This window comes from Perca fluviatilis, chromosome 23, assembly GCF_010015445.1.
Source record: "Perca fluviatilis chromosome 23, GENO_Pfluv_1.0, whole genome shotgun sequence".
Classification (NCBI taxonomy): domain Eukaryota; kingdom Metazoa; phylum Chordata; class Actinopteri; order Perciformes; family Percidae; genus Perca; species Perca fluviatilis.
Window position 1 is genome coordinate 3,260,219 of NC_053134.1, and position 15,201 is coordinate 3,275,419.

General features: G+C 41.7%; 1 protein-coding gene across 1 annotated transcript in view; it reads left to right on the top strand.

Moving 5' to 3' along the window:
• Window positions 1-460: 460 nt before the first annotated feature.
• The window catches only part of LOC120553725 (myelin regulatory factor-like protein), a 42,072-nt gene continuing 27,331 nt past the window's right edge, over window positions 461-15,201 (top strand). Inside the window, exons 1-10 of the mRNA XM_039792418.1 lie at window positions 461-705; window positions 3,626-3,775; window positions 6,862-6,955; window positions 8,815-8,876; window positions 9,087-9,513; window positions 11,311-11,395; window positions 11,962-12,038; window positions 13,116-13,226; window positions 13,313-13,406; window positions 14,983-15,183. Coding sequence (XP_039648352.1) covers window positions 3,703-3,775; window positions 6,862-6,955; window positions 8,815-8,876; window positions 9,087-9,513; window positions 11,311-11,395; window positions 11,962-12,038; window positions 13,116-13,226; window positions 13,313-13,406; window positions 14,983-15,183 — 1,224 coding nt within the window. The 5' untranslated portion in view covers window positions 461-705; window positions 3,626-3,702. The remainder of the gene's footprint in view (window positions 706-3,625; window positions 3,776-6,861; window positions 6,956-8,814; window positions 8,877-9,086; window positions 9,514-11,310; window positions 11,396-11,961; window positions 12,039-13,115; window positions 13,227-13,312; window positions 13,407-14,982; window positions 15,184-15,201) is intronic.

The following is a 15,201-nucleotide window of genomic DNA, read 5'->3' on the forward strand; positions in this document are numbered from 1 at the left end:
TTCCCAAAATGTTGACCTTTTCCTTTTTAAGTTTCAGGGTTACAAGGTTGGGAATGAATGAATGTCATGTATACGTGCAGTTTAGTGTCCCAAATTCCCTGTAACGTAACCCTAACCCTATCCTAACCTAACCTTAACCACTCGAGGTCAAACGCCTAACCCCAACCAATCGAGCTGCTTCGTAGAGCGTTTCTTGGCGTGGCCATAGCGGGATTTTGGACACTAAACTGCACGTATGCCTGAATTTCAATGAGCGGTCCTCACAAGTAGAGCGATACAAATGTATGTCTGTGTGTGCAGTTCCAGTCAGGTTTATGGCTTCATTACACACACACACACACACACACACACACACACACACACACACACACACACACATATAGGTGTGTTACAGGCCTGCGTCAGGTGTGTGAATGTGTTTCATCTTTTTCCTGTTCAAAGCTCAAAGTTCAGACAGGCCGAGAGGATTCACAGACGCTTCACACATCAACAAGACAAATTCATGTCTAAAAGGAAATACATCTCATAACTATCCCGCAGAAATCAAGCAGACCGGACGCATCTGGAGGAAGCCTGCGTCCGATACTACGCCTCTAACGAGAGATGGATTGTACCTGAAGACGAGCAGTTGGGACAAACTCAGAAAGTCAGAGATCACTGACTGACTGATCGACTGACTGACGGCCATCTTGGAGAGAAAGACAGGTGTGTTTGAACAAATATGATCTGAGCTGCTGCGTATGTTTCAACAAAGAGTTTATCGCATCTTGCATGTTGTAGTTTTGATTGTTTTCAGGTAAATTATGGAGAAAAGCATCAGTAAAATCTGGATAAAAACAGCTAAATGTAATACAATACAATTTCACATGCTCCTTTCAAAATAAGACTTGACAAAACCAAAAGTGCTTAATGGGTGATGGATAATTATTACATAATCAGCATCTTGAATATTATAATACATAACTGTAAACACCCGAAATAAAATGCATGGTGTTCCTCTCAGAGTTGAATTTACATGAATCACTGATATCATTACTTGATGATGAATAATTTTATTTCAGTTAACATACATGAAAGAAACAATTAATTCTCACAATTTGCCAGCGTAGCTAACTGATAAAAGGAATAGGCTGAAGCCAAGGCTTGTTTTTGCCTATCCTGTAATCCCCAAAAAAGTCACGAAAATCACCAGAAATCCGACAAAACTAAAGCATCATAAACCTGCTTCTTCCTCCGTTACACTTGTTACAATAAGAGTCATTCATTTCAAATTTAGCTGAAGTAACAGTACAGAAGTATTAACATCAAAATATACTGGGCGCCCAGATAGCTCAGTTGGCAGAGCAGGCCCCCCTATATAGAGGTTATTTCTCAGCGCAGTGGCTGAGGGTTCGACTCCAACCTGCAGCCCTTTGCTGCATGTCATTCCACCCTCTCTCTCTCTCTCTCTCTCTCTCTCTCTCTCCCCTTTCATGTCTTCTGCTGTCCTGTCTATTAAATACTAGCCTCGTTGACACCAGATCTTTCTCAGTTGTAACTGAGAGTGAGGGGTCTGGGGAAGCTTCATTCACAGCCCATTTCCAAATGGACGCCGCTCAAATGCCTCTGGGTACAATTGGATAGTCCTTCAACCAATCAGACCACACATGTGTCTAACTCAAGGCCCGCGGGCCAAATCTGACCACTCGCACATTACGATCCGGCCCGGTTCACAATACATTTTGGCCCACCTAGTTTTTGTCACTTTTTCTGACGTTTTTGTCACTTTTGCCGAAATTTTTGTAATTTTTTTTCTGATGTTTTTGCCACTTTTTCCGACGTTTTTGGGCGCTTCTTTTCTATGATGGCTGAGGAACTTGTTCCTGACTTCTTTAGGACTTTATGTCGACCAAACTGTGAGTGAGAAGACTATATGACACATGCAGTAATACAGTCAAATATATTTAACTTTTTCGTTTAAATAAAAGCCTATCAATAAACTAAACATGTCTGGCCCTTGATGTGGCTCTTATTTTCCAGTGTGGCCCTCTGGGAAGTTGAGTTTGACACCCCTGGTGTAGACAAGCGATCCGGGTGACGCAGCAGCGACAGCGGCATCAGCGGCTTGCTGCGCTTCGGTGGCCGCCATGTTGAATGTAAACAAAGAGCTGCTCGCCGTCACTGCGCTATCGTCATCGTTGTAAAGCGATTGTGATTGGTGGCTAGATTTGGAAAAATTGGAAATGGGCTCTAATTGGCTCTTTGTCAGATGGACTTGTAGAGCAAATCTCAAATTTTCCGGAAGATCGTCAGGGTTTTCCAATGCCCAAAAAATAATCTTTAAATAAAAAAAAAAAATATATATATATATATATATATGTATGTAAAATATTAAAATATCACAAGTTTTAAAAGTACAGTACTTGTTTTGTGATATTTTAATATTTTACATTTTAGATTGTTAATAGTGATGAATACTATCTACTATGCTAGCTACTATGAATAGTAGCTGTCAGTGGAGCTTTAACCACCTCAGTGAAGTCAACTAGTTTAGTCCAGTGGTTCCCAACCTAAGGGTCAGGGCCCCCCGAAGGGTCAGCGGATAAATCTGAGGGGCTGTGAGATGATTAATAGAAGAGTGGAAAAACCAAAGTTCTGTTACACAAATTTCTAATGTTTTTTATATATTTCTTTATATTTTTCTCTAATCTTTGATTATTTTATAGAGATCTGAGACCTGTGATTGGTGCATGCACCGACATAAACAATACATGTAAAAGACATATTACCTAAACAAATATGTACAATATACTGTAACTGTTGTAAAATTGTCTTTTATAAGTGGATCATATGTTTTTTTTTACGTCAATTCTTAATTCGACTGTGGCTGGGTTAGCTCAGTTTACTCCTCGACGCAGCAGCCGCAGGTTCGACTCCGACCTGCTGCCCTTTGCTGCATGTCATTCCCCCCTGTCTCTGGCAATAAAGCTTTTCTGATTCTGATTCTCTTCTGATTCTTTCCCCTTTCATGTCTTCATCTGTCCTGTGGAATTAAAGGCCTAAAATGACCCCCAAAAAATCTTAATTTTACTGCGCTGGGGTAGCTCACCTGGTAGAGTGCGTGCCCAGATATAGAGGTTCAGTCCTCGCTGCAGCGGCTGCAGGTTCAACTCCGACCTCCGGCCCTTTGCTGCATGTCATCCCCCCCTCTCTCTTCCCTTTCATGTCTTCAGCTCTCCTATAAAAATAAAGGCCTGAAATGCCCCCCAAAAATATCTTAATTTTAAAGTAACTAAAGCTGTCACATAAATGTAGTGAAGTAAAATGTAAAATATTTCCCTCTGAACTGTGATAAAGTAGAAATATAAAGTAGCATACAATGGAAATACTCAAGCACAAGTACCTCAAAATTGTAAAATACTTTTTATTCGTTCGAGTATTGTAATCCCTACTGGCTGCAGGGCACTTTAAATATAGATAAATAAATCTCTTTTTCATTCACTGTTAACAGAAGATGAGGATTTCTCTTTTTATTTTATTTTATTAATGTTCTGCTTTGACTTTTCTATGCTCAGTTATTTTAAAATAGTCTTTATAAGGTCTCTATATATTTATTTATTTATTCACTGTCTGTGTCTGTCCTCAGGCCTGCAGCAGCAGCTCCAGCAGGGGCCCTCCTGATCCCTCCTGACTCCCCAGCTGCAGCGCTCCCTGCTGGGCAGCATGGAGCCCGGAGCAGGCCGGCTGCCGCTCCAGGTGCTGGGAGAGAACGAGGCACTGCAGCAGTTCTTCAGTGGTGAGCTGTTACATTGTTGTCTGCTTATAGTAGGGAGTCTCTTTTAGGGCTGCTTGATTATGGAAAGAAATATAATCACAATTATTTCGGTCAATATTGAAATCACGATAATTTAACACGATAACTCGTTGACTTCTGGAAAGATGTTGCAGTTATTGAACTTAAAAAACAGTGGAAATAGTTACATAAATCAAAAATGAAAAAAAACAACTGTGAAATTTGCCTTGATATTTTTCCTATTTAAACTTTATTTTTTGATTCAGAACACAAGAGAAAATAAGAGTTTACTTGCAAAGCGTAATGAGCTAAATAATTGTTTTTCTCGATTATTCTGTTTTTGTGATCGTTGGGAGCCAAAATCATAATCACGATTACATTTCGATTAATTGCACAGCCCTAGTCTCTTTGTCATAATGCTAAAATCTGAGAGAGAATCATTTATATTTCCAGACAGAAGAAGGACCTGATCACCTAGGAAGTACTTTGTAGACTTAAAATCGTAAAGTACAGGTCAATTGAAGGACTTCTTAAGGAACATAAATGTTTTTAATGAGGAGCTAGTGACTATTGAGAGGGTTAAAGAGGTAGTGGTCCTGAGGAGGATGCAAGAGTTCATGTGGCATTCAGGAAGTTCAATTTGTTTTTAAAGTGGATCCAGTGGTCCTTGAGGAGATTCAGTTGGTTCTTAAGTGGTCCAAAGGGTCCTTCAGGTACAGGTAGATCTTGTGGCCCTTGGGGGGCTCCTTGCGAAGGTTCTTTGAAGAGGGCAATCCAGAGGTCAATAAGTAGAAGGATGTTTCACTGGTCCTTGAAGGGGTTCAAGTGGTCCTTATGGAGGTCCCAGTAGGCAGCATGGTGGCCCAATGGTTAGACTTGTGGTGGCTTCACAGAGGTTAGCCTTGTGGCCTCACAGCAAGAAGCTTCTGGGTTTGGATCCAGGTCATTCCAGGCCAGGAGTTTGAGTTTGTATGTTCTCTCCATGAACCAAGGCACTGGCTCGGTCCCTGGGCCCTGTAAAGGGCTGCCCAATGCTCCCTTGCGGGATGGGTTAAATGCAGAGAATGAATTTCGCTACGTGTATGTGACAATAAAGTACCTTTACCTAATCCTAAAAGAGGTACTACTGGTCGTTAAGAAGAGTCAAGTGGTTCTTTAGGAGATTCAAGTTGTCCCGGAAGTGGGCCCACGGGTCATAGAGGCAAATATATTGATCCCTGAGGAGCTAGTTTTTATGGATCTTGGGGGGGCTCCTTGAAACGGTTCTGTTAGTCCTTGAAGAGAGCAATCCAGGGTTCGATGAGTATAAGAGAGTTTCACTGGTCCTTGAAGAGATTCAACTGGTCCTTACAGAGTTTCCAGGAATCCCAAGGAAGGCCATACTGGTCCTTAGGACGGGGCCAAGGGATTCGTAAGGAGATTCAAGTCTTCCTAGAGGTGGTTCCTTGGGTTGTAGAGGCCAAGGGGGGTAAGCTTCGCTTCAGAACTCGAACCTCCTATGGAGCCATTTTGATGCTATAAAGCCATCACCTCCCGTTAGCATCCCATTGACTCCCATTCATTTTGACGTCACTTTGACAGCAAATAACTTTACATCTGAAGCGTTTAAAGACTCTATTTGTCCGTTGTTTATTTCTAAAGAAACACGACAATGTATAAAAGGCTCCATTACCTTGTACCTCACGTTATGGCTCCGTAGCAGACGCTTTTATAACAATAGGCTAACGACTTACTGTTGCATAGTAGAGGAATTACCATACAGTATAGGAGAAGCTCGCAAGCAGTTTGGACTTCCATTAGCTGTTTAGGTTTAATGACTAATGTTAACTAGCATGTTAGTGATCAGTAATTAGCCTGTGCCTATGTTATCTCCTTACATATACCTACGCTCTCCGTCTCTGTAAGATTGGGAATGATTGAGATTTCTCTCGGCACAGCTACCAGAAGACTTCACACTTTCAGACAGGTTGCTCACGTCACATTTAAGTTGTCTCTCTCAGTTGGAGGCTGCGCAGTAAAGCTAGCGCTCACCAGAAAAGTGCTTCTAATATCCTTCACTGGTCTCCGTCCAGAGCAACGGGATCTGTTGGTCCATTCTTATATACTGTCTATGGTAGAGGCAGATATATTGATCCTAGAGGAAGTAGTTATTGTGGATCTTGGGGAGCTCCGGCAGAATGCTCTATTCTAGTGTTAGGGTACATCCTAATTGTTGTTGAGATATTGTAGTCGTCACTGACTTGATTCCAGAGATCCTTTAAAAAGGACCCCTTGATTAAAGGTGCCGTGCCATACAAAACCGTTTTTACTTGCATTTTTTGAAATATGTTAGGTCCATATGTGTTTGTGTTATGTGGTGAATGTGAAAATGAACTGCTACCTCCTCTGTCAGCTCTAGCCACTGGACAGAAATAAGCGGAGAAATCAGGCCAATTACAAAAGCTGGTCAGTCTGACATCATACTACCTGAGCTCATTACTATTCATGAGCTCGCCCAGTTGGGCTGGGTAAAGGATTCTGACAGCAAGGCTCTCATTGGCTAGCTGTTAGCCAATCAGATTCAAACAGCTTAGCTTGTTGAATATTAATGAGAACTGGCACAAATCGAGCCGAGTCTTCCTGCAGGCTTTCTATACCACGCTAGAATGGCTTGAAACAAGGTAACCAGGGCATTTTTTACCCAAAAAATGTTACAGAGTCCATGGTAGAACTTCAGACATCACCACAAAGTCATGAAATACGTGTGGCAGGGCACCTTTAAGTTCTAGTTACACTTGAGGAGATTCTTGAAGTGAAGTCATTGAGGAGGTACCATGGGTCCTTGAGAAGGATCTTATGGTTATTTAGGTAGTTCTAGTAATTGTTGAGAAGGTTCCAGGGATCCTTGAAAAGGTTCAAGTGGTAGTCCTTGGGGAGTTTTAATAGACACCAGTAGTCCTTGAAAAGGACATTCAGGGGGTTTTCAAGTTCAAAAGGTCCTTACAGTAGTTCAAGTGGTCAGATTCGACCCTGCAGAGATCTGAGGAGCAGTTAACCATAGTCCGTGTGTGTGTGTGTGTGTGTGTGTGTGTGTGTTTGTGTACCTTCAGGTCAGGATGTCAGTGGTGTGTTGGACAGTTCTGTGGCCGTGGATACGAGTATCCTGGAGCAGTACCTCAGCAATGACATGGACCCCAACAGCATGTAAGATTCACACTCCCATAATTCCAGCTCAATAACTTTCCTGGAACGTTTTATTTTATATTCATTTGCTCCTCAGTAATGATCCTACAAAGTCTAATACACATATTGGTTTTAATGTTTTAACTTATGTTTTACAACATTAAAGAGGGAATATAGTATGTAATAAAATGTAAAATGTGTGTAAAGAAACGGTAGTACAAGCATTGGTTGTGGTAACGGAAAACTTACTGTAACATCCTCATTCCTGGAAACACAGACTGTTTGTTATATAACACACACACAAATGGCATTGACCTAGTTGGTTATCAGCTGAGTGAAGGTTGTAAATACAGAAATCTATCTGTAGAGAAGATCCCATTAAAACAATATAAAACACATGATGTACCGGTACACCTAAACTACTTTCCACAGCATACAATTAAAATAATATGAAAAAAAAAGCTTTTTATGGAATTGAAATTGCGACAAACAACGGAACGTTTTTACAGAGATTCACAGAAACCACATTAATTATTACAAAATCACTCCACCAAACTGGGAGGCCCAAAAAAGAAATTTGATTTAGTCTGCAAGCTGCCGACTGAAACCCACTGGGGTTACCAGATATTCCTCAACACTGTTAGGGCCCTATCTTGCACTCGGCGCAGCGCATCACAGCACAAAGCCTGACGCCAGTGTCTTTGCTAGTTTAAGATCGACGCAGTTGTCAATTTCCCGTCCATCGCCCACGTTGTTTAAATAGCAAATGCATCTGCGCCCATGTGTGCACCCACGGGCGTGCTGGTCTTACAGGGAGGTGTGTTCAGGTGCATTTTGGGCATATTGCTATCTTGAGGCAGCGGGAAGTGATTGCGTCATTGACCAACAAAAACCTGGTCTAAAGTCAATAACGCAGCATTTCATTGCAATTTTTCACAGCGAATAACTACAATGCGCCTAGGCTCATGCACAGCGCTGGCACACTATGCTTGTTACACACACAGGGACACACACACAGGGACGCACAGCAGCACACACACATGCAGAAGATTACAAATAAAAATATTACGGTGCAAATCCTCCATCATAATAGCAATGCTCCAAGGTCCAAATGCGCCTGGCTTTTAAAGGGAATGGGAGATGATCTCTGATTGGTTTATTGCATGTTACACCCAAAACACACCTCTGATTAATGAAGACACTAAGTACAACCCTTTAGAACCAGGCGCCTGGACGCACCTGCACCTGCACTAGGTGCAGGTGCAGGTGCACTTAGATGGTTAAAATAGGGCCGTGAGCTTAGATGGTTAAAATAGGGCCCTTGATGTGTTAACTGTTTAAACTGTTAACTACCCAAAGTGAGTAGAGTGCAGATTTGAGTTCCGCATGCGTCACTTTGCGACAAGTAACCTACAAGATGCTAACGGCGGTTTGAGCTAACGTTAGCAATCAAGTAGCCTACTAGCTAGATGCTAACGGCGTTTTGAGCTAACGTTTGCAATCAAGTAGCCTACTAGATGCTAATGGCGTTTTTAGCTAACGTTAGCAATCAAACAATCATAGATAGCTAAAACGTTTTTGAAATGACTGCTAGCTACAAGTTAGCAATCAAACACAACAAAGGCTGTCACTTGAATGGTGTTTTGAACTAACGTTAGCAACCAAACAATCGTAGAGAGCTAAAACGTTTTAGAAATGATTTCCATCTTCTGTTATTGTATGTAAAGAGAAAAGTTTATTATTTTACAGATTTCACAAATTTCAGTAAGACACGTTATGCCGTAAACGGTTTAAATCTGAGCATGCGCTACTCAAATCTGCACTCTACTCACTTTGGGTAGTGACAGTGTTAACTGTTTGTGTTTGTTTGTTTTTCCCAGCATGCTCCCTGAATCTCCTCCTGACTCAAGCTCAGAGGCTTGTTCACCTGCACAGATACCAGGTATTGTTCACAGCTTAAACCACTACATTTACACTACATTTAAGAGTTTTAATTAAATAGGATTGTCTTTTCGCAAAGCTCAGCAGCTCAAATTCACATACTAAAGTTTGCTAAAGTTTAACTACACTAAAAATGTATTTCTTTATGCCTCTGCAAGCAAAGAGACTTAAAACTGTACGGTTAAATATAATGTACTTCTCTGATTGGCAGACTACCAATACAAGCCTCCTTATTGGTCCAACCAGCAGACCACCCCTGGAGTCTTCCAGCCAACACAACCGCCTGCCCCTTCATCGTCCTGTCGCTTTAAGGATCGAGGCCCCGCCCTCGCCCACCATGAGCTGGTGACCCACGAACAGCTCCACAGTTTGGGTCTCACAAACGTTTACATCAAGTCTGGGACCACACCTGCTCCCCCTGCCCCCCTGCACCGGCACACACACCACTCACCTGAACACACACACTACCTGAATCCAGAGAGCTGCTCGCAGGTTTACACCCCTCCCACACCTCCTTCTCCGCCACTGCACCCCTCGAACAGCTTTGTCCCACACTGCACTGGTCCGGGCCTAGTCTCAAATGTATCCACGCCTCCTTCAACCTGTCTGCTGGGCTCCACCTCCACGCTAAACACCTGGTAAACAGACCTCCAGCATTGTCAGATTTGTTGCTTTTAGTCTTTACTACGTTGCCATTTTGTCTTTTTTTTCACACTATGCCTGGCTGAAGAAATATGTCATAAAAAGGAACTTGACACTGAAGGGACCTTTTTCATAGCAGACATTTTGACTTGTCATAGAAGGAAAAGCACAGCTGAAATGAATAACCTTAACGATGACTCAATTCCATCAAGTGTCCCAGTAAGATATTTCAGTGGGTCAGCATGCACAATACCAGGGTCTCTCCTAAGTGGAATGCAGCCATCATTAATGGTTTTCAACATGTCTGCCGTGAAAAAGGTCTAGTAGCACCCTGAGTTCCTCTGTAAAGGCACCTCAAAGCCAGAGAGCCTTAGCAAAGGCTCTGGATCTAGACTCTAGCTATTAACCAAGGAACAGCCGAAAAAACTTGCCAGAGGACCTCAAGTTGTGGTCCAGTTGATAATGGGACAGAAGTTCACAGATGTGTCTTAAACGTAATCAGTTGAGTTTTAACACCAATTCTGCAATTAACTGGTAGACAGTGAAGGCAGGCTTAGATAAGGGTGATGTGATCACACTGTCTTGAATTTGTTAAGATCCTTGCTGCTGCATTTTGGACCAATAGCAGTAAAGAAAGAGAGCTCAGATTAAAACAGGAGTAAATTAAAGGATAGAAGTCAAAATGGGGACAAAAAGCATTATTAGAGAATATAATCTGAAATGGAGAAAACAGGACTGTACAATCACCTTGACACACTATCTTATGTGAAGTCACAGTAAAATAGGACTCCCAGATTTCTATCTACAGATTGATTGCTGATTGACAGATTGTTATTATAGATCAGATGGAAGGAGTGACAAGGATCGAATAAGGTGTCATGTATTGTCATTTAGCTGCAGGAAATGTTGGACATCCGGCATGACTGTAGTGGAACTTAAAATAAGCCTTGTGGCACACCAGAAGTAAGATGGGCAGTAGAGGAGGAAGTATTACCAATCGCAATGGAGAGCGTTCTGTGGTTGAGATATGATTGGAACCAAAGTAGGACAGTCTTAGAGACACCTACACACATCTGCTGAGTGGTGAAGTCACCAGCATCAGACACAACCAAGTGTCAATGATTACTCTCAGGGAGTCGTAGACTTTACCTGAAAATCAGACTTATCTTGTGTGGTCAACAAATTATGAACAATTATCACATTTTCTGTCATATTTTTACCTGACCTAATGAGGTAAAAACTTTCAGATGAACAAAGTTATAATAAATTAACTCTGGTGATAAAAAGACAATATGGTGACCTTGTCAGTCAGTGATTGGTTGCTTGGTTTGAACTCTGAATCTGTCTGTCTAATCCTGCTTCAGCTCCCCAACCCGAACCCCCCAAAAAAACAAGCAACAAAAAAAAAAGCCCCCCCCCCCCACCAACAAAAAAAAAAAAAGAAAAAAAGATTTTTTCCCAACAAACACCACAAAACAAAAAAAAAAAACAATTATTTTTATTAAATTTTTCTCCTAACACAAAAAAAACAACCACACCCCCAACCCCCCACAAACCCCCCCCCAGACAAACTGATAACCATCCTGACAGCTGACACTGATATGAATTAAATAATCAAATACAACACATATTTAAAAAAAAAAAAACAAAAAATTATAAAACTTTAAAAAAAAAAAAAAAAATATATAATTAATAAAAAAAAAAAAAAAAATAAAAAAAAAAAAATTTATATTAATTTTTAATATAAAAAAAAAAAAAAAAAAAAAAAAAAAATCACCGTTCATTACTGCATGCGTGGCTACAGAGCCACAATACGTCAGGACACAGAGCGGGCCGCAGCAGGTCGACCACTTCCAGATAAAAGTGTTTGGGATCAAGGTGCGTACAAGACATTTCAATCCTTCTCTCTACGCTCTATGACTAGCAAAATATAAAAAAGAAGGGTTCGTTCCCTTCATTACATAGACATTAATGAGTTAAGATAAATTACGCTAAGCCAGTTTGCAATCTACAATGAAAGGCATAAAAACTCATCCAGAACTTTGACTGAAAAACAGTAAAATTCCTGTCAAAACAAAATGATTCCCAACTAAACATATGGTCATTGAAGATCCATATCAGTTTCAGTTGTGGGTCCAGTGCATATCTTGGTCCAGGACATATTTAGCCTAATTTAGCATAAACACAGATAGCAGGAAACCTAGCATTAGCATTGAAGCTGCTTGAAGACCAAGAGTCCTGGCCTCAGTAGAGTTGTCAGGCCAAACTACTGTCAACAAAAGCCAACTGAATCTGGGAAGTATTGGTGACTTACTAGTATCTTACAAAATCCACTTTGGCTGCCAAAGAATCTGGAAAGCTAATGAATATTGTGGGAAACACAACTAGCAGGGGGTGTTCAGTATTTTTTTTTTCGTGATACCTGTATGTCTCACTTCTTACAGCTGGAATCTCCAAGTCACCAGGTGACTATTGAGCAATCTCAGCCTGACCGCAGCAAGAAGCCCTTCCACCCTGTCAGGTAGATAACAGACGAAGTATTGCTACATGCATCATGGCCATTGGCCAGTTGCACTAGCTGTTAGTTAATAGTTGGGAGTCTGTACTGATACAAAGTTTGGGGAAGCAGTTTTCACAACTTTTCTATTGTAAAAGAGCTGTTTGAGTGCAGCATAAATGTCACCTTTTTGTGGCTTGTCCAAGTATGTTTTTGAGTGTGTCTTCTTCCTCGCTGCATTCTATTGCACAAAGGCAGAATGGGCTCACTGTGGCCCCCTTGTGGCCAATGTGGAAAAAAACTTTGGTTGGCGCTGGTAATTGGCTAAGCCTCAACCCCCGTACACTACAGTACAGTTGCTATACAGTCTGTCAAGCTTTCCATTCACAAATACGGAATATGGAAATATGGAACATATGCAGTTTCAACCCAGTCTCATGGCAGTTCGTGAAATGATCACGTAATTTAATCTATTTGATTCGTGTACACGGACACGTTTATCTCATTTTTTTTCGTGATAGTAAGCAAATTTTTTAAACTAATGTATTTCAATGGGAAGCGTCTTTCGTGATCACAGCATGAGTCTCAATGAGAAGAGTATACACAAATCAAATTAATTAAATGATGTGAGCATTTCATGAACTGCCGTGATACTGTGTTGGCAGTTTATAACAACGGTGATCACTGATTTTCAGACAGAGTGAGACAAAAGCAGCTTCTCATTTCTAGCCCTTTGTTTTTGCAGACTGAAATGACAACCTTCGAGCTGTACCTGCAGCAAATTAAGCAAATGCTTAGCTGACATTCCACTAAATCGCTTTAAAATGAGTACAATGTAAAAGGGTTTTAAATAAGCACTTGATGTCATGTTTAAAGGATATAGATGCATGTTCCAGGTAATCAGCATCCTCACCTTGATAATCCACATACAAAAAAGGTAAATAAAGAAACATGGTGAATTTTCAAAGCTTGACAGACCTGATTTGTCTAGTTGCGATTAGATGTTTTTTGGAGAGTTCTCTACGTTATTCATATAAAAAAAGTTGTAAAAGCACAAACATTTCAACAGATATTTTTAAAACAATTAATTACGATCCCCAGGGTCAGTCTACCCAGCGGCAAAATTACCAAGGTAACGCTCGGCCGACTGCACTTCAGCGAGACGACGTCCAACAACATGAGGAAGAAAGGCAAACCCAACCCTGACCAAAGGTGTGTGATTGAGTTAATGAATGAATGAATGAATGAATGCATGAACAACATTCAGAGGTACATGCTAACTTTGTGTTTGTCTGTAGATATTTTCAGATGGTGGTTGGTCTGTACGCTGCAGTGGCAGGAGGGGAGATGTTCCTCCTCACAGCTCTGTTGTCGGAGAGAATCATCGTCAGGGTAACAACTCTAAACCAATGAACTATAAACTAATGATCAACAAGTGGGAACTAGAGGATGGATACCCGACCCGAACCTGACAGGACCCGAGCCCGGCCGGGCCGGGTTCGGACAGATATTTAGAAATTATGTTTAGGTTTGGGTCGGGCTCGGTCACATCAACGCGATAAGGCATTGAACATTTTAAATTTAAAACAGCTTATTATGTAGGTTGCCAACGGCCCTGTTTCACTTAATGCACAGGTTCGTTTTTGTGATATGATTGGGCCTCTTGTGCGCGCCTGTGTTAACGTGCGCTTGTTGCCCCATGTGCGCTGATGACCTCATCTGTTGACATTTCCGAAAGCCTTCCTACAGTTGCTTAATAAAAGCTTTCCACACAAACAAACGTACATGTCATTAGCAGTGTTGGTCATCTTACTTTAAAAAAGTAATTAGTTACAGTTACAAATTACTTCTCCCAAAAAGTAATTGAGTTAGTAACTCAGTTACCACATTGTAAAAGTAATTAGTTACTCAGCAAAGTAACTGTGACGTTATTTCTCATGTTCTACAACGCTATTACGTTCTATAACATCTTTAACGTCAAAGATGTTTATATTAACTGACTGAAGAATAAAAACTTTAACTTTAATTTCAATGAGCGAGAAGTTGTGCCGTTACTTCCAGTTCGAGAACGCTACCTTTGAATTTCCCTGGCTCGTCGCCATTGTCGCCGTCCTGTGTTTAGTGGTAGTCAGAGCGTGCAGGGAGACAGCTTGAGCAGAGCATCCACCCAGCCAATCATCATCGCATTTGCAACGGTGTCATCAACCCTCCCCCCCCGCTCTCTCCAGGCAGCTGGTGTGTGGAGCCAAAGCCTGACACCTCGCGCTTCATTCAACCAAATTGTAGTAAGGCGCCACTTTACATTCTCAGTAACGATAACTGCGTTGCAACGATGGGAAAAGTAATTAATTAGATTACTCCGTTACTGAAAAAATAACGCTGTTAGTAACGCCGTTATACTTAAACACCGTTACTCCCAACACTGGTCATTAGTATGAGAAAAAAAATTTGATTTTAACTGTGTCGGGCTCAGGTTGGACTCGGACATTAATATCTTAAAGGGATACGCCACAGTTTGTTGAAATAGTTCTTATCACGGTCTCCCCTGGCTGTAGATAGGTGGGCCAACGCATTTTTTGTCTCAGTGCAAGTAATTAGGTTGTTTTTTTTTGTCTTTTGTTGGCTCACTTTTACTCACAACATGCTAACCGGCAACATAGGATTCCATTCACTACGCTAAGCTAACTAGCGGCGGCGCTGCCGGTGTTGCACCGGACTAAAACAATGCATGCACAAGAAATGCGTTGGCCCACCTATCTACAGCTAGAGGAGACCCCACCTATCTACAGCTAGGGGAGACCGTGATGAGCCCTATTTCAACAAACGGTGGCGTATCCCTTTAACTCTGTCGGGCGCGGGCCGGGCTCGGTTAGAAAAATGCGGCCCGATCCTTACTCTAGTGTGAACCACTGACACCCAAATCTCTGTCTTATTTATACTGTAAAACTGTAGCATCTCCTTTCCACAGGCCTCTAACCCTGGTCAGTTTGAGATGGACGGCGACGCCCTGTGGCAGCGCGGGGCGATGCAGGACGGTGTGGTCTGTCAAGGCCGAGTCGGCATCAACACCGACTCCCCCGATGAGGCGTTAGTAGTTTGCGGCAACGCCAAGGTGATGGGCGCCGTCATGCAGCCGTCCGACCGCCGCGCCAAAGAAAACATACAGGAGGTAAGACAATGACATAAA